We start from the raw sequence: 26450 nt of genomic DNA on the forward strand, positions 1-26450 counted from the left end.
TAACTTGGTTTGTTCCTTTTTTATCGATCTATCTCATCAGAACACCATTTCCATTATTCTCATATACACACACAGGCCCTTCAGTCTTTGACAGACTATGGATACCCACGAAGGGGTGGGTGCGCATGAAATTTTTGTGGCAGGAGGTGTGCAATCTCCAACCACACCTCTGCCGAGTCGACATTGTTAAATACCAGTGGCATACAGTAGTATGTTCAGGACGACTGGAAACAAATGCTGGGATAAGCAGAGAGCACATACAGCACCTAGAATTTCCAAATGGTCACCATCTGATATTAACCAGGCTCAACGTTGCTTAACTTTGGTGATCCGACAAGAACCGGTGTGTCAACGCGATTATACCGTATTCTCACATATATATATATATATATATATATATATATATATATATATATATATATATATATATATATATATATATATATATAAATTTATAAAATATATATGGCGATTAAGCTACACTGAATATTCTGCGTTTCATATATATATATGGGTGTATATATGTGTGTTGTCTATAATGAGTCTCTTAACTTATGAGTATTAGATGTTCTGATATGTGCTTTGTCTAGTGTATTCTCTTTTGTGTGTTGATATGTGTATTCATATTGTGACAGTTTATAGACAGGGTGTAAAACGAGACGGACATTGTTGTCGGTTGGAACACAAACAAAAAACATACCTCCAATATTCCTTCCGTACGTCCTGAAATTAAAGGCGCTTTTCTTCGAAAGTGAAAAACGCTCAGGCGTGAATTATATTTTAATATAATCATTTATTCCTTGCTGGTTCCTTTTCAGAGTGGGACAGCTTTGTATAAGACTACATTTTGTAAGCGCCCCCCCCCCCCCAACTTCTACGGGCATTCTGTCCAAAAACCCCATCTGTCTGCCAACATGTTGCGTATCGAACTGATCTCCCTCGTAACTAAAATTCTACATCTAAAAATCTACCTTTTCCATTACGTCATCACTACATATAGCCTACAGTTCCTTGCTGGGTTTTTGTCATGTATATTTGTTTATATTATGGTTAGCTCGAATTCCATCTCTCAAATTACCATTTTTGTTTGTGCTAGTTATGAAAACTAATATTCCTTTCTATTAAAACATTTTAACATAAATAATTAAATTTTAACATAATATTAATGATCATGATAATTGTCGACCAGCACATCTTTCGGTGTTGCCCGGCTAATATCTAACATAGCAAAAAGAATTTTTCTTCCAAACAAAATTGCAACTCAAATCTAATATATAAAAGACTATATGTCTGTCTGTCTCCATATTTTCAAACTATCTCTTCTGAAACTAAAAGCCGCAGCGCAGCGCTAGGGGCCTCACATGATTGGATTTGTTATGGACTGTTCTTTTACGAGTTTTTAGCCGGTTAAAATAGTTTTTAGGGGTCAAAATTGAAAAAAATTGTTATACATTTTGTACATTCATCTTCATTTATTTTTAATAAGTTCGTATGTGTGTCACGTTAGTAAAGTGGTAACGTCACCAGCTTTGAATGCTAGTTTTGCTTTTTGGCTTTGATTCTAGCTGATGGCACCCAAATACATTTTTTTTCATTTTGAAAGCACAACTCTGCAATAATATATAAAATCAAAGTGTAGTATCTGTTCTTCAGATGCTACACTTCCATTTCTTGTTCTCTTTCGGTGGAGGAGCAGTCCTTCACGACTGAAACAATTTTTATTTTTGTACCTTTTCTCCACGTTAAAAAACGACCCTGGTGTCTAACTCTGTCCTGTGGGGAGACATAGTAAATAGGTACAATTATATATAAAAAATCTGAACAAATTAAAATAAGTATTTAAGTGCATTTTACGACCGAATGCTGATAAAATCTTTATTTACAAACAGAGTGAAATGAAAATGATGGAGTACTGCTGCCACATCTGGGCAGGAGCTGCTAGAAGCAGCTTATCCTGTCTTGACGGAGTTCAAAATAGACTTCGTAGCTTAGTGGGGGATGCCCTTTCCTCTTCCCTGCAACCTCTTTCTCACAGAAGAGACGTTACGAGCCTGTCTCTGCTTTATCGTTATTTTCATGACATTGCTCGTCTGAACTTCAATCTATGGTCCCCCCCCTCACCAAACTTTCATGAAAAACACTCGTCTAGCCAAAACCACTATCAACAATTTCCCACACTCTTTATCTGTGCTTAAACCTAAACATATATTCCATGAAAAAAGCTTCTTTCTTAGAACTGCATGCCTGTGGAACTCTCTTCCAATTGCCTGCTTTCCAGCTGACTACAATCTGTCTTCAAGTCTAATGTAAACAAGTTCTTGATAACCCGTCCCCCTAAGTAATCCAATTTACAAAATTCCTACTACTTATGTTTACTACGCTATAATCACAATGGCTAATGTATATCCATTAACCCTTGTCCTCGAGTGGCCTCTGGGTCTTGATAAGTGGTGATTCCTGTGTATAAAAAAAAAAATTAAAAAAAGCTATGAATAAAGACAAATGTAATCAAAGAATCATGTTCACAAATGTTCAAATTGATGACCATAATTGTTCAGACAAATGATGATAACAGTTGAAGTGTGAGTACATTTTCTTTTTTAACCCTTGGGCTATGATGGTATTACACACATTGCCTATAATGGGTGTGAATTTTTTCACATCACAGAAAATCAAGTCTAGGGTCTTTGAAAAGTAATTTTTTATCAGAAAACAATACAAACATTCAAACATGGGTTTGAAGCCTGGGTTTCATTCATTGATTAATGCAGCTAGGATAAAGAAGAATTCCATAGTCCTTGAAGACACCACTGTCACAGTTGTTTGTAATAGTAAAAATTAGGTGTTAAAAAATTAACAGCCAGCATAACCTAAGAGTTCAGGCACTCTGTATACACAAGTTTCATTCCAAAAGTAAAGTCTCCTATTTTGTCTTTAACTCAAAAAGTTGAAAAGCTACGAAGATGGAAGTGGTACCATTAAAAGAAACAGACTTCTGTGCTTCAGAATCCATTTTCTTTACAGTCATTCTCAACACACTTTTGCCAAAAATTCAATGACGCATCTACTTTTGACACACATCCATGGAAGAGGTTGCTTTCTTAAAGTCTTGCACCATCAATATCTGCAACAGAGAAATGAAATTTTCAGGTCATGAATGCATAAGTTCAGTCATCATAACAATGCAATTTGCAATTCCTTCTGATTCATTCAGATAAAATAAAGAAATAGCAGGCGTTACTTTTGGAATGCCCCTCATATATATGAAGTTTAGAAAAAAAAAAATATGTGCCCATGTTATTACGTATGTTTTTTCTCTGACCACTTTAGAAAAAAATTTTTTTTCAATAACTGACAAGACGAAAATAGGAATTACGTTTTGTGGCCTATGCAAATAACACACCTAAATTATATTAAATTTGCCAGTTCACATATACATGCAAACACATTCCCCATTGGAGGTGCAAACAAAAAAAAAATTAAATAAAATAAGCAAAGATAAACAAACTTAGTCATTCAATCAGTTAGCATCCTTTTATATCTCCTCCTTCTGCCCCCTCAATGTACATACCCTCTTGACTAACCCAACAAGCATCAAAATCTCACCCCATTCATTGTAAAAGTCCCTAGATGCTGGAAAGCCTTCTACTCTAATAGTTTCTTGCTTTAATCTGCTAGACTTTGGAATTCCCTCCCTATTTCTTGCTTCCATAACGTCCTAGAAGTTGTAATGTACTTGTGAACAGATACATCGCTGCTTAACTCTCCATAGTCCCCTAATAAACACAATCCCAAATAGTAGCCGCTTATGTCCAACTGGCATTATGCAAAGTAAAAAAAAATTAAAAAAAAAAAAAAATGATCCAACTATAAGTGGAATTTCTTTCGATGCGGCATATTTTAGCTGATGAGAATAATCTCACTTAAGTAGGTTGATGACTGCATCAAGAATCAGCTACTTTCTGGACCGGTGTAATGACCTAATACGAAGGTACTGTACACGGCAGTGTTCTTAGATAGGTTTTGTGTCTGAATGTCTTTGATAAGTATTAGGTTGATGCAAAAATGTTTTTTTAAATGAAGTTGAACATCAAAAAACATTATTTTTGCACCAACCTAATAAATAATCAAACTAATCCGATGAAAGAAAGAACAGGCGATTTTGACCAAAGTTAACACCTTACACAGCCTAACTTCACAAGTGCATTTGAGAAGTTTTATAACTACACAAGCCAAAAGGTGCAACATATAAAATTAACAATAGGTTCTTTGATATGACAGGGGTGCATCTGAAATGAATGTTTCTGTTTAAAGCACAATTTTACAATGATACTTGACTTTTCTAAACTAAAATTCAAGCCATTATCACTGCACAAACAGTAAGGCGAGGTATATAAAATTAACAGTAAGTTCTTTGATATGACAAGGGCGATTTCACCAATTTCAAAAACAATAAAAATATGGGAGTGTGAAACATTCATTGATCATCATTCAATACTGGGCAACGTCGGGTCACCATAATAGTTAAACCATATTTTTATTTATTTTCTTAGTTTTTATTTTTTTTTAATTTAAAATTAACTGAAAAATTTGTATGTTTTTTATTTATTTTATTTTCTGAAGTCCAAATAACAAAATAAGGGTTTGAACAGATTTTCAATGTCCATTTTCAAGGACTTCTTAAAGTTTTTCAAGTAGAACTCCCCATTTGGAAAAGGTTAAGACTTCCAAAACGCTGAAGAATGCTGGGCATCTATGCTTGCGTACAGGGTACTGAGATTTGGGAAAATCTTTGTAATCCGTTTTCGGCCAGAAATTTGATTTTTAAGGGGTCAAAGTTCAACGATTTGACCTTTGAGAACTTTACCAAGCTCCTCCGCCAATTTTGTGTATAAACACTTGAAATTTTGGATATAGGTTCCTTGGACATGGATCTAACTTAATAACTTAATTTGAGCCCAAAACTAAATGTTAAGGGGTCATAATAGAGGTCAAATTTAAAACATTGACCGTTTTATTTATTTATTTTTTTTTTTGCTCAACATACACCTCCAAACACCTGGGCAACGCCGAGCTGTAATGCTAATAATAATAATAATAATAATAAAAAGAGTTATTTATCTGCGACCAAAATTTGAAAAAGGTAAAAGCAATAATAATAAAAACAAGTTATATTATTTACAAAACATTTATATTCACACAACTTTAATTAATGTTTGCAAATTTTTCGTAACCAAGATTGATTTTTTTTTATGCACAGTGCATTTATTTTATAATTAAATCATTTAAACCAAGGTAAAAATAGCAATCCAAATTTTGGTTTAGTTTTATTTTTGTAAATAAATGCACTCGTCATAAAAAATCAATCTTGGTTGCAAATAAATAATATAACTCGTTTTTTTTATTATCATATTTTTAGTAAAAATATCCATTTTCAAAAATCCACCCGAAAATATAAGACTTTTGTAAATATGTAAATGCACTCTGTATCACAAAACTCCACTCGAAAATTTAAAAGTTTTACTTGCATTGTTGCTAAAGCTAATTTTTTAAAAAAATAACTCAGTAAATATTGATTTGTACTAAAATGTACACAGAAAAAAGGACTCTACAAAAAAAAAGAAAAAAAAAGGACACTACAAAAAAAAGAAAAAAAAAAGGACTCTACAAAAAAAAGAAAAAAAAAGGACTCTACAAAAAAAAGAAAAAAAAAGGACTCTACAAAAAAAAGAATAAAAGAAGGACTCTACAAAAAGAAGAAAGAAAAGGACTCTACAAAAAAAAAAAAAAAAAAAAAAAAAAAAATCAGCGAAATATTCGCAGACATCCAAACAAGTCAGTTATTTTATATTTGTTTCTGCCCTTAAAAACTTTGGTTGAAATAGTTTAAAAAAAATTATTTATTTTTATTTATTTATTTATTTAGATAAAAACATCAATCCAAAGATTAATTAAAATTGTGTAAATATATTAAAAAAACCCACTCTTGATGGTGAAAACCGCTCAAATGTACCAAGTGAAGATTAAAGTGGTGTCGCCCGAAGTCTGTCCTTTTCTAAGTGAAGCCAACCCTGCTTGATCCATTAATACTTAAAAATAATTTAATAGTATTTATTTTGGTTATATTTTTCATATTTTGACACAAATTTTTACTGGACATAAAGAATGCAATTTTCAAGGCCTTTTAAAGAAATTTTAAAAACATTTTCCATATTTCAAGGATTTTTCAAGATAATAATAGAAATAAGGCTTTTTCAAGGCAAAAGGCAAAATTCAAGGACTTTTCAAGTCTGTACGAACCCTGGAAATCATGATGTGCAGACAACGAAAATTCAAAGAAAGTTATTTGTGGAAATTTTCTTTGTCGCTTGCGGAAAAATCGTAAACTCCGGTGAGTTCTGGAGGTCTGGGTATGTCTATATCGAAATAATTCAGTTTTTTTTTCTTGGATTTTTTGCAACTCAAGACGGATTCGGCAGCAACATGCATTTCATCCAAATTGGAAAAAGTTGAATGAAGAAGTGGAGGAGGGGGAGGTGTGCTGAGATCATGTTTGGTATTCTGGACTGATAAAGGTACTTCGGAAGGGAGTTTGGGTTGATCTTTTATTGACGTGTCATGAAAAAGAGACTGAAACTGTAAAGAGAAAGAAAAAAACAAAGAATTATTTATATATATGGAGATAGAAAAAGATAATGAAAGAGTAAAAAAGATTACGAAAGAGAGAGGGAGGGAAAGAGAGAAAAAAGACAGAAGAAGAGAGAGAACAAAAAGAGGGGGAGACCGAGACAACAAAATGGGGAGGGGGAGAACTAAATGGGGGAGGGGGGAGAGCAAGTAAGAAAACAAAACGTGGGGTGAAGAGAGAGAGAGCAAGAAAACAAAACGTGGGGTGAAGAGAGAGAGAGCAAGAAAACAAAACGGGTGGGAGGAGGAGAGCAAGAAAACAAAACGGGGAGCGGAGAAAGAGAGCGAGAAAACAAGACGGCGGGGGGGGGGAGAGCAAGAAAACAAAATGGGGGAAAAGGGGAGAGCAAGAAAACAAAACGGGGGGAGGGGAGAGCAAGAAAACAAAAGGGGGAGCGAGAGAGTGAGAACAAAAGGGGGAGCGAGAGAGTGAGAACAAAAGGGGGAGCGAGAGAGTGAGAACAAAAGGGGGAGCGAGAGAGTGAGAACAAAAGGGGGAGCGAGAGAGTGAGAACAAAAGGGGGAGCGAGAGACAGAACAAGAGAGAGAAGGAAAAGGTTCGGTCTTTGCTGTGTAAGGACCAATGGGAAAACAGGTAAATAATGTAAATAAAAACAAAATATAAGAATCATTCCAAAAGTAAGGCCTCCTATATTTTTTTCAATTCAAAAACTATTAATGAGTTACTAAGACAGGAGTGGTACTATTAAAATGAGCAACCTTTTTTGCTTCAGAATTTATTTTTCTACATTCTCCATGCATTTTGGCAGCCTCTTTTCATGCCTCAACTGTAAAACTTCAGAGTTCTCTTTGTCATTCGCATCTCTGTCGCCACTCTGAAATCAACAACACCATCTGTGCTGACATCAACTTCATCGGCTCCGTAAACATTCAACAGGCACTGGTGAATGTGGATCGGTTAAATTTTTTTCTGCATGGAGGAATTCAACGACGCATCTCTGCTTCTGACATACATTTATTACAGAGGTTGCTTTCTTAGTCTCACACTGTCAATAACTACAACAGAGAGGTGAAACTTTCAGGTTATGAATGCATAAGTTCAGCCATCATAACAATGTAATTTGCAGTCACCTCTGATCCATTCGAGCAGAATAAAAAATAGGTGACATTACTTTTGGAACATCCTTCGTACTTCAAACAGATGCATCCAGCAATCTAGTTTTCACTAGTTTATGTGGAAATAAAAAAAAAAGGGGGGGGGGGTTAACACGTGCAAGGTTAAAGGATTTTACCTTCGGATTCAATTCGGGAGGTAGAGGTAAATCTTTGTTCAAATAATCTTTAGACTTGCTGACTATAAAGTCTGCGGGTGTTCGAGGCGTCGGTTTGATAGCTGATTGTGGTGTCTCAGGAAGTTGGTACATTTCCAGGCTTAAATTCTGTAGCGTAACGGAATTCAGAGCCGGCCACCTCGGGCACTGGTTGAGAATGTCCTGATCTTCACTGTCTATGTTCAACTCTCTCTGTAGGTTCTTACGGATCTCTTTACTTCGGACTGAGGTATTATTTTGAGTTGTAGATGCAGCCGATCCAGGCCAACGAAATGAACAAGATGATGTTGAATCTAAAAAAATAAATAAAGAGTTGTGTTTGAAGGCTATGACAATGCAGTTTTGTAGAACACTGTTGGGCATGAGACAAAGAAATAAAAGCAATAATGAAAACTAGTGCGACCGGTGGAAATTCAACAAAGGACTCATTCATATATAATATATTAATGTTGGCATTTTGTAGATGTTCAATGTAAATGGAGACGCTCTGATATTATTGTAGCTTTCTTTTGTTAAAACTGCAAAAGTATTTATCTAAGCTAACGGGGACGCCTGGTAAAGCCCGGTCATAAAATACGCTTAAATATGATATTTTAATTCTTGCAGATTTCATACATATTATAGAGTTAATGTTATATTGATTTTTATATATTATAAATTTGCAATTTCAAAAATAAAAAATATATTCATATGACTTGGGTGCATCAGCTTGAATCGAAACTGAAACCAAAGCTTATGAAAAAAAATATATAACTTAAGTTCCTTCAGCTGTAATCAAAATTGAAACTGAAACCAAAACTTATGAAGAATTTTTGATAAAATCTCTCTCTATATATATATATATCTATATATATATATATATATATAAAAGTGAAAGTGTGTGTGTGTGTACATTTCCCTATGCAATAACTCTGTCAATTTTAAGCCTACAGATTCGAAATTTGATATACAGGATACTGAGCTTTGGAAAAATCGATGTGATTGGTTTTCGGCCAGGAATTTGGCTGTTAAGGAGTCCAAATTCAACGATTTGACCTTTGAGAACTCTACCAAACTCCTCCTACAATTTTGGGTCTAAACACGTGAAATTTTAGATATAGATTCCTTGGACATAGATGTAACTTAATAACTTTATTTGAGCCCTAAACAATAAATTTTGAGGGGTCATAATAGGGGTCAAATTTAAAAAAAAACTGACCGTTTTTTTTTTTTTTGTTTTGCTCAGCATACACCTCAAAACACCTGGGCAACGCTGGGCACCCATGCTAGTTATAAAGAAAATAGACGACTTAAGCATCCTCAGCTATAATCGAAACCAAAACCAAAACTTATGAATTGGTAAAATTATTTATTACAAAAAATGGAAGTTCATAACAATTAAACGACAGTCACTCAGATGTAAGCATGACACACAAAATAAATAGCACATGCTATCCTATTGATATATAGATATTGAAAGATTTCAATAATTATAAAATATAGTGCTTCTTCGTTATTAGAGCGAAATTCGAAAATCAAAATATTGAATTTCAAGTAAAACCAATCATACTTAATTTTCATGTCACAGTAGTGAACATATCCCAAAATTACAACCCCCCCCCAAAAAAAAACGATAAGGTAGAAAATTAATTATTAATGAAAATAATTATCTCCTCTGTTATCATTTATACTGTTTATTTTTTATTTTTTCCAATTTTCTCTAATTGTCTTTGAAAACTGTTTTCATTAGTAATTAATTTTCTTTAATTTTCTTATTGTTTTTTTAATAATTTTTGGATATGTTCATTACTGCAACATGACAATTAAGCAGATACCATTAGTTTTAGTTGAAATTCAATATTTCAATTTTGGCTCTAATAACAAAGAAGCACCAATATCATAATGTGTCGGACTGGGATGGTGATATGGTGCTAAGTTCTCAAATTTTCGAGGTATACCTTAAAAAAAAAAAAAAAAAAAAATCATATTGTGTTTAACATCTCTTTCACATACTGGCATGTGTTTGACAGCTTTTAGAAATTGACTTCCAAACTAACCTATCTCTGCCAGGTCTAGCTTTTTCATCTCCTCCTAGGTTTTTTCTTGGCCTCCCCTTACCTACTGACCCTGCTTCCTCAACTGTTCTATATCCACTAACCCAATCAACTTTCATCTAATCTTTCAACATGGCTACACCATCAAAGTTCCTTAGTTTGCACACATCTCCCTGTACTACAGATCAAAGTCTGCCTTCTTATATAATTTCTCTCCATGCAACGCATGTCCTTAACCCTCACTAGCCAGGTTTCACTTTCGTACATCATCACACCATGTACTAATGTGGGGGACGATTAATCAAAACTTTTTCAGGTATCAGAAAAAATTGTGCCTATTTTCCAACGCCAAAAAACAATTCTTTTATCTTTTTTGTTTGGTTCTGATTCAAATTCAACTTTTGAGCAATGATGCTAATGATAACATGCTAAATATTTTTAAACTGATGGTAAAACTAAATCTATAGCATACATTTACATTTGTAAAAATACATGCAGATATATGAATTTTTACAGTAATCTGAAAAAAAAAAACAAAAAAAAAAAAAACAAAAAAACAAAAACAAAAAAACAACAACTCATTACTTGTATATTTAGAAATTTTAAAAGAATTGGAATCAATAATTGTATCAGAATTGGGAAAAAATATTGAAATCGTCCCATCACCACTGATAGGCTCTTCCCTTTACTTTTCTTGCTTGTAATGGCAACAGGATACATTAAATTGGTGATCTTCTAAACCAACACATTTCAGGTGGAAACATTATTACATACTTACGTATTATTTGGATTCTTCGGACTGCTATTCTCATCTTGAATGTCATTTCCACACTGTTTTGGTTGATGTAACCTCCAACCTTCAAGTAAATAAAGGGTTCTGTTCGAAATTTCAACCAGATTCCCAAGTTCGACAGAAACATTCCTGAGTTCAACAAGATACTTGAAGGCTGGAGGTTACATCAACCGAAACGTGAACATGACATTAAAGATGAGAACAGTAGTCCGAAGAATTAAAATAATACGCATAACCAATCCGCATCTCAAAAATTCAGAAATGTACATGCTCACGTGTCGTGTCAAAATTAGTAAAAATTCCAAAAAATAATCCAGTAGAAAAATAATTACAAGTAGAATTTATCGAGTTTCATAACTTGATAATGTGAAACAGCTGTACCACAAAATCAGTATGACAAACTGACTTATTTTCCTAAAGAGACCTCATTTTTAATTAGAACTTAATTGTGGATAATATTTTGTTAAAACATACATTTACCACATCTTCAACTGGATCATTTTTTTTGTAATTTATACTAATTTCAACAAGACATGTAAATACATAATGTTTTCAGATGAAATGCTTTGGTTTAAAATATCACAAGCACTGGCAAAAGTTTCATAAATTTACTCCTTCAACTATTAATTTTTGCTGATGAAAAAAGACACAATCATTCCTTTCGTTTAAAAGCACAAATTAACCATTATACTTGAATGTTTACTTTTCAGCTGTAATTCAAACCAGAAATTACTTTCTATTTGAATTCTGAAGGAACACGATAGTAAACCCATGTCAGGTATTTTTTAATCTTAATAATAGTCTGCTGCAAAGAAGATGGGCTCCTTCTACCGGTTGCTTAATAATGATGCAAGAAGTTCCTAGAAAACTTCTTAGTAGTTTCAGCTCGTCAATTGTTTTTCTGTTAAAGTTTGGCAAGCGAGGACCACAGATTAGAGTTCAGATGAGCACTTACCACGAAAATAATGAGAGAGCAGAGACAGGTTCGCAACGACTCTTCTGTGGGAAAGAGGTTGCAGAGAGGAAAAAAGGGCATCACCTACTAGGTTTCGAAACCGGTTTTGAACTCTATTAAGGCAGGATAGGGCGTGCCGAGCAGCTCCTGCCCAAATGTGGGTGCACCTGGCTCTTAGGAAAGGCATTTTGTTTTAGTAACATTAAATGTTACCATCTATTTCACGTCCGAATTCCACTACTAACTGAAGGCCATTTTCTAAGGATTCAGCCACTGGTTTGGATATATGTGCATTTTTTTTGCCCACATGTCAAGAATAGTAGTGTCATCAGCAAATATACCCATCTTGGATTCAATTCAGAGTGATTGTTTATGAAAATCAGGAATAATAAAGGAATATATATATATATATATATATATATATATATATAGTAATTTATAAAATATATATGGTGATTAAGCTACACTGAATATTCCGCATTTCATCCACATATGTCTGAAGAATCCTAGAGTGGATGAAACGCAGAATATTCAGTGTAGCTTAATCGCCATATATACTTTATAAATTACTAACTAACTCTACCTACGTATTGAGCACTTTTGAAGTAAATACTTAAAGTTTACGCATAAATTTATACTTTCATATATTAATTTTATGTGAGCAAATGTAGTTATATATATATATATATATATATATATATTAGTATTGGGATGGTTAATCAGAATTAGGAATTGGAAAAAATTTATGCCTAATTTCCAATGTCAAAAACGATTCCTTCAATTAACATTTTTATTTGATTTTGTTTTTAAAAAAATCTTCCACTGCTGGTAGTAATAATAAAAGTATTAAATATTTATTGATTTTAAACTTCCAATAAAACTAAAATCTATAGATAACCCTGTCACAAATGTATTATTACACTGCATATAATATTATTACAATATATATGCATTTAAGACGTGGTTTTTTTCTGGATGATTAATCGGAATCGGGAAAAAAATTGTGCCTATTTTCTGATGCAAAAAACGATTGCTTTAATTATCTTTTTTTAATTGATTTTTTTTTTTTTGAAATTCTTGCAATGCTGGTCGTAATAATAAAATAATATTTATTGATTTTAAACTTCCAATAAAACTAAAATCAATAGATCATCCTGTCACAAGTGTATTGCGTTTGAGAAAATATATATATGCCTCTAAGATGTGGTTTTACAGTAATTGGGACAAAATAACCATTTTATAGTTAAATATTTAAAGATTTATAAAGAATCGGTATCAGTAATTGAACCAGAATTAGGAAAAAATATTGGAATCGTCCCATCACTAATATATATATATATATATATCTTATTAGGGCCTGTCATTGGGGTCATAATAATATAGGGATCAATTTTCGTTGATTGAGGTACCCCAGAATGAATAATAACCAAAACGGCACGTTTTAGTTAGACATCAGCACACTTTTCTTCAGTTTCTTTTTTTTTACAAAATTTTTTGTTTTGTCAACTAAAGAAATGGATAAAAAAAAGTTACAAATTTTTTATGAAGAAAAATATACAAACAAAAATTTAAACAACAAAAAAAAAATGTTTGTTTCTATTTTGTTTTTAATTCAACTGGAAAGAAAAGAAACCGGTATCAATTAACATGTCTCCTTTTAGTTGTTTCTGATTTTGGGGGTGCCTCAAGTATAACTGATCCACATATAGAATCACTGTTCACATTATGAGAAATGTCATCCTTTTGGAGATGAGCATTTCATTATCATCTACTCCTTGGTCTGGATGACCATTGAGGCACTAAAGATGACCTGGCAACCAGTTTTCTTCCAGCCCTTCCTGATTTTCTGCTTTCCTGAAAGAGACACACAGTGCAAGCACTGTCTACTTTCAGATGGTGTTCTTCCACCTCTTTGTCTGCCTCTTAGTTCCTTACAGGACAGTCTTTGAGAGACTTGATGATTGTATCGCATGATCGTGCTACTTTATTTTCCTCTTCTTCATAGTGATCAGTAAATCAGGTTCGGTACGTTTTGGCGTGACTGATCCAGTGTAGCTGATTTGACATCAAATTAGTGCTTCGTCGTTATAGTCAAAGGGTTTTTTTAAATTCTTAAAATGAATTCAGTAAATGAAGATTTCTTTTATTTGAATAAAATTGAAATAAAAATTATTAGAAGAAAAATTATTTAATTTGATTTAAATAAAAAAAAACCCAAAGAACTTAAAAATTACCATATTTATTTAAAACAACACTCAGTCATCAACAATGAGATTATATTTTCATATTTTTCTTAAAAAAATAAAAAATATTTTAAAGTTTTTAGTCCTTAAAAAATTCATTATAAAATAATTAACCAAAAAGAGTTTTGCAAAAATATGATTTTTCCTTAACAGTTAAATTGATATAAACATTAAAAATTTCGAACAGTGTTTAAACACGAAAAAGACAACACTCCGTTGTCAACAATTAGGTTATATTTCCATATTGTTTTTCTAAATTTTAACAAAAAGAACTTAAAAAAAAAAAAAATTTAAGTTTTTAATCCTTCAAAAAATTAATTAGAAAATAATTAACTGGAAAGAGTTTAGTAAAAACATGATTTTTCTTAAAAACAATTAAAGTGATATATTTTCATATTGTTTTTCATTTTTATAAAAAAGTTATAAAGTCTTTATAAAAATATTACTGGCGTGCTCGACGCTGAATCGGCCAAGCCAAAACGTCCCATTCCCCAATTGATCATATGGCTTGAGTGATTATCAGAGTCTGTTCTTCACTTTTTTTTTTCATTTGCTACTATGGACCCCCTCCCCCCAGAGCGGTAGGAATTGACAAAAAAGAAAAAAGACAAAAAAGAAAAAAGACAAAAAAACAAAAACAAAAAAGGAATTAAGCTGTCTAAAGTAGAAAAAAAAAGGCCACAACAATGACAATGGTTAAAAAATGATTCACCAAACACACAAAGGATGGGTATCACTTTTTCCATAGCTACCAACGTAATAGATGCACTGAGACTAAAGCTGCTTTCAGGACTGCCAGCAACCACTGTAAAAGAGTAATAAAAAATGCAAGAGAGCTATATGCCCAGTCTGTTAAATCCAAGGTAGCTGATCAGCGGCTTGGTTCCCACCAGTTTTGGCAAATAACAAATAGGATCCTGAACAGAAGTGTGCGTTCTATCCCAACCATTATCAATGGACCAGAGGTCATCTCGTCAGCGTCAGACAAGGCCAAACTATTTGCAAAGAACTTTGCAGCTAATTCTACCCTATGCGACGAAGGCCATCAACTCCCCATATTTCCTCCTATAACACAGAACAAGCTAGGTAACATACAAATATCCGTGCATGAGGTCGCCAAGCTAATCAAGAACCTAGATTCCAGTAAAGCAACTGGCCCTGATGGCATCCCAATTATAGTGTTAAAAAAGATTCAACCAGAACTTGCTCCCATACTTACGAAACTATTTAAGCGCTGCCTTAAGGAGAAGTGCTTTCCGACTCCCTGGAAGACCTCATCAGTTTGCCCTGTATTTAAGAATTCAGGTGATAAGTCATCTCCCTCTCAGTACAGACCAATAAGTCTCCTGTGTGTTATGAGTAAGTTGCTGGAATCCATATTAAATAGAGAAATAGTCAACCACCTCAGCAGGAATAACCTTAGTGACACACAATATGGTTTCCGCTCTGCAAGATCTACCGCAGATGTGCTGACGGTTATATCCCACAGGATTAGTGAATCTCTTGACAAAGGCTTCCTTTCTAGGGCAATTGCTCTTGACATATCAAAGGCCTTCGACAAGGTATGGCATAAGGGTCTACTTCACAAGATTTCCAGCTACGGTATAACTGGAAATGTTTTCTCAATCATTAAATCATTTCTTTCCGATAGGCTCATAAGAGTAGTGGTAGATGGACAAAAATCGGAGGCCTGCAATATAAATGCTGGAGTCCCTCAGGGGTCAATCCTGGGCCCAACTCTCTTCCTGATCTACATCAATGACCTCCCTAAACACATACTTAATTAAATCATTCGTTGACATCTATGCTGATGACACGACCATCTACAGCAACACATCAAAGGCTGTAAATGACAAAGCTCTCTCTGATTGTGGGGGAAGATGTGGCTGGTTACCTTTAATGCATCCAAAACCAAACTCCTATCCTTACATCATCAACGCTCTGATCCCCATCTGGCATCAATTGTGATGGATGGCTCTCGTCTGGGTGAGGCCCCGTGTTTTGACAAGCTTCTGGGTTTGACCTTAACTCCTGATCTGAAATGGAACACGTACATCAAGTCTGTTGCCATGGTCACTGGAAAGATGGTGGGGTCCTTCTACCGCTCCAGAAGATATCTCACTACTGATGCAATTCTCTATCTATACAAAAGCCAAGTACGTCCAAAGATGGAATACTGTTGCCATATCTGGGCAGGAGCTGCTAAAAACAGCCTTTCCTGCCTTGACAGAGTACAAAATAGACTTTGTGGCTTAGTGGGGGATGCCCTTTTCTCTACCCTGCAACCTCTCTCCCACAGAAGAGACGTTGCGAGCCTATCCTTGCTTTATCGTTATTTCCATGGCAGGTGCTCATCTGAACTCCAATCTCTGGCCTCCACCCCTCGCCAATCTTTCACAAAAAACACCCGTCTAGCTGAATCCACTGTGAAAAATTTCCCCCACTCTATATCTGTGCCTAAATCAAAACGCGGATTCCATGAACAAAGCTTCTTTCTTAGAACTGCACGCCTGTGGAACAGTTCCGTCTGCCTGCTTCCCACCGGGCTACAACTTGGATGTGTTCAAGTCCAATGTTAACAAGTTCCTACTGAACCGCCCCCTTAAGTAAACACTTCATCAAATCTCCACACTAACGTAATGTACTTGCAATAACCCTTATCCCTGAGTGGCTTTCGGGCCTTGATAAGTGGTGATCACTGTGTAAATAAAAAAAAAAAAAAAAATTTAGCTGGTAGTGGCTGAATAAGACAAAAAATCCGGACATAGGATTTCTGATCCTGAAGTTAATATATTTAGATTTAGATTTACGACAGTTCAGTCTGTAGAAATTGATAATTTGCTGCTCTGACTAGATTGGACAGTTTTCGCAGTTGAGGAGTTGAATTGATAAATCAACTGACAAAGATATCTCAACAGACAGCTATCAATAAACTCAGAGCACAACTGATTTATATATAATGTACGGAGTTGTGTTTTTTCTTATGAGTTAGCGCTTATTTTTTTAATACTTATAAACCAGTGATCGTGCCCTCAGCAACTGTCACAACAATATGGGTAGAATGAGAATAGAAAACCATGGCAAACAACGTTGGAATCGATTAGTGCCGAGAGAGACAGCATAATTCTACATTTTGTAACATGGTCTTTTATGATCTTACCAAAAACGTCATGACTCACACGTACATAGCACCATTTATGATATCAAAGGATTTCTTCCTGATGTTTAACCTTTTCTAGTGGGTGATATCATTCCTTTTGTGAGGTCATCAATCGTGCACTAAGACAAACAATCATACAAATCTGGCTTTCGGGTCAAGATCACAGTGTAGTATCTGTTCTGATGCTACACTGCATCTTTTATGTCCTCGATCATCCTTCATGAGTTAAACAGTTTTTATTTTTGTTCCTCTCCAGAGCGCCCCTTTTTTGGAGAGCTCGATTTTCCCCACATTAAAAAAAACCTTGTGTCTAACTGCCCTCGTAAATAAGAACATCTACAGAGTTTTAGTTTATATATATATATATATATATATATATATATATATGAGAGAGAGAGAGAGATTAGCCAAGTTAGAAACTTGATATAGACAAAAACTTAAAACAATGATAAAAAAACTACAATTTAAGAAATTCTTGTCGGCACGGGTGACAAGATCAAAGTGTACTATCTGTTCCGACAGATACTGCAAGCTATGACTAGCAAAGACCAGATGTGGGGGAAACCCCACATGCCTGACCTTTAACCAGCTCCCATTTCCCACCTCTCGGGAGCTGGTCCCCTTTCCCCCCCCCCTTCACTCCTCACATTAAAAATTGGCCTTGTGCCTAATTTGCTCGGTGGGGGAGCAAATAAATACTATCTGTTCCGACAGATACTGCAAGCAAAGACCATATGTGGGGGTAACCCCACATATCAGATCTTGGTCAATGTAGGGGCAACCCTTCATACCAACAGTTACTATCCAGCTCCCATTTCCCACCTCTCGGGAGCTGGTCCCCTTTTCCCTCCCCCTCCCTCTCTCTCCCCTTTAAAAAACGGCCTTGTGCCTAATTTGCTCAGTGGGGAAGCAAATAAATCCAAACAGTTAAGAAATTCTGGATTTACTTTTATTAGTTGTTCTAATGGATGTTGGGACGTTTGTGGTATGAATCTGAGAAATATATTTAAGGTTAGAGAAAGGGGAATAAAAGGAGAAAAAGGGGAACAAAAAGAAGGAGAGAGGGGGAGCTGAAAGGGGAGAGGGAGAAAGAAGGGGGAGGAGGTGAGAGGGAGAAAGAAGGGGAGGCATAGAGAGAAAGAGGGGAGAGAGAGAGGGAGGAAGAATGAATATTTATATCATACTTACTCATCACATCTGGTGTGTACAGGGGTGGCATTTGGCCCCACACACCTGGGGACATGAACAGACCATCATGTTGAAACACTTTCGGGGTTGCAATGCTAGAAGATTTCACAAACCATCATGAAAAAAATAAAAGTTTAAATATTATTTACACATTACTCTGTGGATTTCTTGTTTCAGAAACAACAGTAGTGCTAGAGAAACAACCTCTGAAATATTAATACTAGATGAAAGACCCGACGTTGCCCGGGATTGAATGATGGTCAACGAATGTTTCATTCTCCCATATTTTTATTGTCATTAAAATTGGTGAAATCACCTATTTTTCTATCAAATCAGTTCATTGCCTGCTCCAGTATGAACCCACCGTGGTGCATGGAGAGGAAGTTTCACATGTCTCCTCACAGTGACTTAGTAGTCTACATTGCACCGTAGAGAACCTATTGATTTTATCAAATTATTTTATATATAATGGCTTGCACTAAAGTTTAAAGGGCAAAAGTCAAGTATCGTGCTTCAATTGTGCTCTAAACAGAAACATTAATTTCAAACGCACTGTCATATCAAAGAACCTGCTGTTGATTTTATACGCCTGACCTTACTGCTTGTGCAATGATAATGGCTTGAATTTAAGTTTCAAATGAAAAAGTCATGCATTATGGTGCAATTGTACTTAAACAGAAACATTCATTTCGAATGCACTCCTGTTATATCAAAGAACCTACTGTTGATTTTATATGTCAGGCTTTCCGACTTGTGTGGTAATAAAACTTCTCAAATGCACGTGATGTTAGGCTGTATAAGGTGTTAATCTTGGTTAAAATCGCCTGTTCCTTCTTTCAGCAGATTATTTCGATTATTGATACTTATCAAAGACATTCCGATACAAAACCTATTGAAGAACACTGCCAGGCACATAAAGTATCTTCATGTGGGAAATTTCAAAGAAGTTTCTTTTATAGTAGAGCTACAGATTTAATTTTAATTGGATTAAAATACTCAATCTCAATTAGTTACCTATATCGGACTTCAACCAATCACAAAAAGTCGTCTTTGGGTTGGTTGGTTGTTTTATGGCATATCAACCCGTTTCAGGTTATTTAATGCCAAATCCAGTTATTTTGAACAAAATTTTTTGACTAGAATATATATATATTTTTTTTCAGATCGGTTTCTATTTAACCCATAGTTGAAACCCTAACAGGTAATACCACTCTGGGTCAGAGTGGACCCGAAAGCAATGGCAATTAAGGGGTGGCTCCACACCCCCCAAAGCCCGCAAGCTGGGGCCTTACCATCTGTTGCAATATTTTGGACGTAGAATGGGGTATGATCCCACACAGTCGGACGATTCTATTTATAAACGATGCTGCAAGGAACTGACGAATCAAATTAATTCACGTTCTGCTACCAACCAATCAGAAACCGGAATTGCTCCATAAATATTAAACCTTTTCTGTAGCAATTTCACATGTTTTTTTCCATCTCGACACAGTAAGAATATTTTGCTCTGTGGAACTGTCTACTGCAAACAAGTCACCTCTGAAGACTTGTTTAGAACAACGAACCATCGGAAACTGTTCTGAAACTAAACATGGCTTACACTTCTAGACCATCGGATATAGTTTAAGGTCATATCCAGGACCTCTCCTCTTTGGGAGCCAGACACCTGTTTGTGTTATTTATATAAGTGAGTACTTATGCTGCCCTCAGTGAGATACAATTAGAGCCACAACTTACCACAGAAACCTATATCATTCAAAACATGATGTACTAACTACTACACAAACTTTAGGCAAATAAATTTTGGGCTGTAGCAGTCATATACTTCTAAACATAGTGATAGCTTGTCAGTCTCACAAGTCCACATACGAGGTGTCTTAAATAAGTTTACAGACTTTTATTGAGCATGTACACAGACTCTAGCCCCCTTTCGAAGTAATCTCCTCCAGCTGCAATGCACTTGTACCGTTCCAGCAACTTCTGGAAGGCCCCATGGAATTCCTCTCGTGTGAGCATGTCAAGGATTCTCGTCACAGTCTCTTTCATCTCCTCAATTGTTTCATAACAGCAGTCTCTAAGGGTTTCCTTGAGTTTAGGGAATAACTATAAGCCACAGAGAGCAAGGTCTAAACTATAGGAAGGGTGAGGAACTGTCTTGATGCCCATCTTTGTCAAATAGTGTGACAAGGATGGAGTTGTGGACTGGTTCATTGTTCTGGTGAAAATGCCACTGACCCAATTTTGAAAAATGCTAACCTCTTCGCACAGAATCTCTTTTTGAACTCCTTTAAAACCGCAACATAGTATTCCTTGTTGACTGCCTCCCCAGTGGGAACCCAGTGCATGTACATCATGCTTGTGCTGTCAAAAAAAGGGATAATTGTAAGTTTCTGCGTGGATTTGCTCTGTCTGGTCTTAGATCTGAGAGAGCCAGCATGCTTCCATTGGGAACTGTCTCTTAGTTTCTAAGTCAGAGCAGTAGATCCAGCTTTCATCGAAGGTCACCAGAGCATAAAGAACTGCAGGATCTGAATTGATCTCCCTGCTCTTATGGCATCTTTCTTTTTGATCTTCTGTAAGTGAACAGGCTTAGGACAAACTTACTGCAAATCTTACATGTCTTCAGTTCCTCACGAATAATAGTGCGTACAGTTCCAACACTGACATCAAACTGTGCACTTAACGTCTCTATAGACACATGACAGTCCTTAGCCGTAAAATTCTTTATTTGATTAATCAACTCTGGTGTTCTGACTTCCTTACTTCTCTCACAGACTTCCTGCCTTCCTTGAATCTCTTATGCCACTCAAAAACTGATGCTCAATTCATTCAAGATGGTCCAAAAGCTGTCTGAAGCATTCCATATGTTTGTGAGATTTTTTCCAAGTTTAAAATGGAATTTTATTGCATATCTTTCTAAATTGTCCTCAGATTGCAGTTTTGAAATTCACCAGCTGTGACAATCAAGCTTTAGTAGAATGTATTCCAATTCCCGATGTAGCTGTTCATTTGAACTTGAAATCATAAAAATTGGTCAGACTGAATTTTCAAGTGTCTCCGACAATTTTAAATGCCTGTACAAAAAAGTCTGGAAACTTATTGATACCTCACACACACACACACACACACACACACACACACACACACACACACACACACACACACACAAAAGAATGAGATTTGGGTATGTTTTACAATAACTAACAGAAAGAGAAGAGAACGGATAGAATTTAGAAAATGGAACCGTTGTGCCAAGGCAAGCCAAGATATCATGCTAATCAGAGAAAAAACAAACAAACGGGTGATGAAAAGTGTGATACCCCATTTGCCTCATACTCTATTTCATGAACAAATTTTTTTTTCCTAGAGTATCTCATCTTGGAACAACATACCACAGGGTTGCTTCCAAACTGACTACAACATTGTTGTCTTCTGTCATATTCCAAAAACTATGTAAATTGATTAAATAGCCCTTTTTAAATTAAGAAAATCAAATTCTATGATGAAGCAAGACATTGTGTTTTGAACTGCCATGTTTAATAAAGGAGAAGACAACTCAATTTGAACTACAAAGATCAAAATCAGTCTTGTAATGTTACAATTTACAATTACAATTGTTAAAAATCGAAAAAAAAAAAAAGAAAAAAAAAAAAAAGAAAGATTTTACAGGGTGGAACGCTAAAATTGTCGCTCTAAAGAAAACACTACAGCTTTATTTTAAAACGTTTTTTTGAAAAAAATCAATTCAGGTAACTTGATTATGTAGTAGAGCTGACATCTATTCAATATAGTCACCTTCAGACTCAATACTAATCCAGAACTGGGAGCATGCCTTTTCCACTAGTGCCGGTGGGAGCTCGGCAGAATACTTGGCAGATGGCACTGATCAGACTGATTTGGTGTTATTCTCGACATGTGACCAAATGAGTCCAGTGCGTTCAGGTTGGGAAAGGAAGGGAGCCAGTAAAAGAAGGAGTCAAAGTCGTAGCACTCCTTCTGAAGCCAAGCCTGGGTCTCTTTGGATTTGTGGGCCAATATCGAATCCTGCTGCCACACCCAAGGTGATTGCACCAAGGGATCACTACACTCTTCAGCACATCCAAGTACACTTTGGTGTTGACTTTCAAGCCAACTTTGAAGATGTGAGGTGGCATAATATGGCCCTCACTTAAAACCACACTAAAGACCATAACCGTGGCCAGTAACTTCGTTGAGCTGTGCCCTCAAGTGTTGAACCATCCGGATTTGCATTTTGATGGTGCTGGCAATGGTCCTGTTGTCATAACTTGACTCATAGAGAGCATGAGTTGTACAGCGGTGCATCGTCGATCTCACTCGTTGAACATTGTGTCACTTAAAACACGATAGAAGGCTCTTATCGCTCTTGGGATTTGTACACAACTGGCTAACTAGTACATGGTCTGCAAAAAAAACCAAAAAAAAAAAAACAGAAAACCGGTTTTCATCAAATCATTTTGTCTTTTCTATGGCGACAATTTTATCGTTCCACCCTATATAAAAAAATAAATAAAACTACTTTATCAATTTATGATATGACTTTTGGAATATGATATTTTCATTCTGTGACAAGAATCAAAGAATTATATATATATATTTCCATGTAAGTTGAAATCTGGATAAGAACCAAATTTACTTTGAAATTGCATTGCTCAATTTTTTGGAAGGGAAAGATTAAATGTTTGTTTACCGTTCCATAGAAGGTTGAGTTAAAGGCACCTTCGGACTCTGCAACTGAACCAACGTGTAGTGACTCAATTTATAGTCTTCTAATTTGGGTGTTTGAGGAGATTCTTCCTTCACAGGGGCCACTTCGGACGGATTTTCAAGAGTGCTACAATGTTTGTCATAGGAAAAAATATTTTGGAATTCTCAGAAAAAAATAAAAATAAAAATGACAAATAAAGTTCAAAAATCAAATAAGAAAATTAAACCAAAAATAAGAAAATTAAACCGAATATAAGCAAATTGAAACAAAAATAACTAAAATAAAAACTAAAATAAAATAAAAATAAATAAAAATAAAAAATAAAATAAATAAATAAAAAAATAAAATAAATAAAAATAAAATAAAAATTACTCTTTTTTTTCAATCTGGCAAAGCATGTTTCTGAATTTTTGAGATGAAGATTAAATTACATTTGGATTCTTCGGACTACTGTTCTCATCTTGAGTGTTATTTTCACGTTTTGGTCAATATAACTTTGGACTCGTGGTGTAGTGGATAAAGTACTTGGTAAAATTCAGTTGTAGGTTACATTCTTTTGGAAGTTGAAGGTTCAATCCTCAGTGCATGTGAGACTCAAAAATACAATTGCGAATTATTTAGGACTTCTACCCAGTCATGGCTGCCTGCCACCATTGATTAGATAAATGGTCCCGCTAAAAATTCTGTGCAGACTCCCAGAGTCCGGGAGAAAGATTCCCCAAGGTCAGGGAGAAAGATTCCCCAAGGTCCGGGAGAAAGATTCTTAGTCAGAAAGGATTCACCTGAAAAACGTCAACCGAAATGTTGTCCAACAGTAGTCCGAAAAATCCAAAATAATACGACTAACAAAGCACTTTAGGCATAATTGAATCCCTTTGACACATGAGAGTTCCAAGACACAGAGTTACTGCCCTTTTGAAAGAATTGCATCATGGGATACCATCAAAGTCAGCCACTGTTGTTAGTGGTAAGGAAATAAGTTCTCAACACTTGGAATTTTATTATCATACGTCCAGTTGGTTCTGGTTACTATCAAACTTGTATATTGATAAATAAAATATTATTCAACATTCTTCCTGTCATCTTATTTTTGCTTTACATGACATGGACGCATTCCCGGGGAACATCATTTGCATGTTGATAAACTACAGAATAAACCATTACAATAAAAGTTTTGTGCCTACTTCACAATATGCATAAATAGTGCATGACTAAAGGGAGATAATTCAGTATATAACATCAACAGCAGCTGCTCCAAAGTTTTAGATAAAAATTGAAGGTGCTTATCCAGAATTTCCCCTATATTAAAAAAAAGAAAGGTACTTGTACAGTTTAATTAAGACATTAAAAATTGAAAATATCGAAAGAGAAAAAAAAGAAGGTTATATTGTATGTATCCGTTTTGAACTGAAGATCTCCGAAAAAAAATTTCACTTAATTTGATAGAGTAGTTTTTTGTTTTTTTTACAGCAAAAAAACACGTTTTTATGAGAGCGTGTTGAAGTCAGCCATTATGGAATGTTTTCAACACGCCAAACGGGAAATAACTCCAGTTAAAGCGCCGACACTTCCTTCCTATCTTTAATACTAGCTTTTTTTTTTCGTAAAAATCGAACCTTTTGCTTGGTATCATAACAAATGCTTTTTTGCTGTAAAAAAAAAAAAAAAATACTTGAAATTAAGTGAAATTTTTTTTCAGAGAACTTCGTTCCATAACAGATACATACAATATAAAATTTTTTTTTTTTTTTCGATATTTTCATTTTTTTAATGTCTTGATTAAACTGTACAAGTACGAAAAAGAAAAATCTGTATAATGTATGTACCTGTGATTGAAAGAAAATATTATATTCCAAAAATCACATAAATTAATTAAGTAGTTAAAAAAAAAAAAGAAAAAAAAAAAGAAGAAATTTATTGCTAAACCAAGCAGTGACTCTTGTGATACTACTTTGAAAACAGACTGAAAAATGAAAAGGAGAGAACTCCAAATAATTAAAACATGCAAGATTTTAAAACACGATTGTTTGCATGGGAAGGAGGGAGTACTTAAACTCACTTCAAAATTTTTTTCTTATTTAAAAATAAAACTACCATATCAATTTATGTGATATTTTGGAATATATTTTTTTTCATCATAGATATGTACATTATACAAATTTTTCTTTATTTTTGTAATAGAGGTCGAATTCTGGACACGCACCAAATTGAGAATTGTTTGTGATTGCTTGATATGAATTAACAATAAAAGAACATTGGGATGAAGTTAAGTTTTAAGATGATATAAAAATATTTATTGCGAGATGAAAATGTTGCCTAACTTTTTTTTTTTTTAATGATGAATTTATTTGTTAAAAAAAAAAAAAAAAAAAAAAATGTGACATTTATATCGAATATTTTTGACAGAATAGACACCACTTTAGAAAATTTAAAAAAAAATAAACATCTTTGGTTTATCTCGTTTATTTTATCAAAACATCTTTTTTTTTTTTTTAAATTAATACAACATCACATTTACACTTTTGTTGGGACGATTAATCAGGGGAAGGAAAAAAAAAAAAAAAAAAAAAAAAAAAAAAATCGAAAAATTTTGGGGTATTGTAAAACAAAAATCTTCCATTGCTGGTAATAATGATAAAATAATAAATATTTATTGATTTTAAACCACCAGTGAAGCTAAAATTGATAGATCATCCTCCGCAAGTGCAATTTTAGATTTAGGAAAATATATGCACTTTTAAGATATGTTTTTTTTTTTGTTTTTTTTTTTTACAAAAATCAGGGAAAATAACAACTTTATAGTTAAATATTTAGATTTATAAAGAATCGGAATCGGTAATTGTATCGGAATTGGGGAAAAATATTGGAATCGTTCCATACTTTATTTACACATCTGCTGTATTAATCTGCAGAAATTTAAATGTAATGTAAACAGACATCTCGTTTCTCAACTCCCCCGCAATCCCCTGTTAGATTCAATTCCAAATAGTAGCCCTCTTATGTTCCAAGTGTCAATATGTCTTTGTTTGGGAGAAAAAAAAGAGTTAAAAAAAACAAAACAAAATAAAAAACACTTTTTAAAAGAAATATTTATCAAGATATAAGTAACCAATGGCCAAAGAAATTCATCTTGATTAAAGATGAATTTTTCAATCTAGGGGGCTGTGGCCCACTCAGGCAATTTCGTAACCTAGAGGGTCACGGTGTTTACTGATAATCGCCTAAAAGAATAAAATCTAATTTTTCTTGACGGTAGGGGTTATTTTGTGAATGGTGCTAATCTGCAATACATTTTTTTCTTCATTCTGAAAATATTCAAATGATTTGCATCAAAAGAATTGTTTGAAGTATGATGAAAATAACCTTATTAGAG

The 26450-nt window shown here is 34.4% G+C and overlaps 1 protein-coding gene across 1 annotated transcript in view; it reads right to left on the reverse strand.

Moving 5' to 3' along the window:
* Window positions 1–5896: 5896 nt before the first annotated feature.
* The window catches only part of LOC145247456 (uncharacterized), a 55171-nt gene continuing 34617 nt past the window's right edge, over window positions 5897–26450 (reverse strand). Inside the window, exons 5-8 of the mRNA XM_080109239.1 lie at window positions 23060–23203; window positions 18352–18446; window positions 7941–8272; window positions 5897–6636 (exon numbers count right to left, since the gene is read on the reverse strand). Of these exons, the coding sequence (XP_079965365.1) occupies window positions 6343–6636; window positions 7941–8272; window positions 18352–18446; window positions 23060–23203 (865 nt within the window). The 3' untranslated portion in view covers window positions 5897–6342. The remainder of the gene's footprint in view (window positions 6637–7940; window positions 8273–18351; window positions 18447–23059; window positions 23204–26450) is intronic.

The sequence above is a fragment of the Euprymna scolopes genome, chromosome 25 (assembly GCF_053919585.1).
Source record: "Euprymna scolopes isolate OS-2025 chromosome 25, ASM5391958v1, whole genome shotgun sequence".
NCBI classification, from domain to species: Eukaryota; Metazoa; Mollusca; class Cephalopoda; order Sepiida; family Sepiolidae; genus Euprymna; species Euprymna scolopes.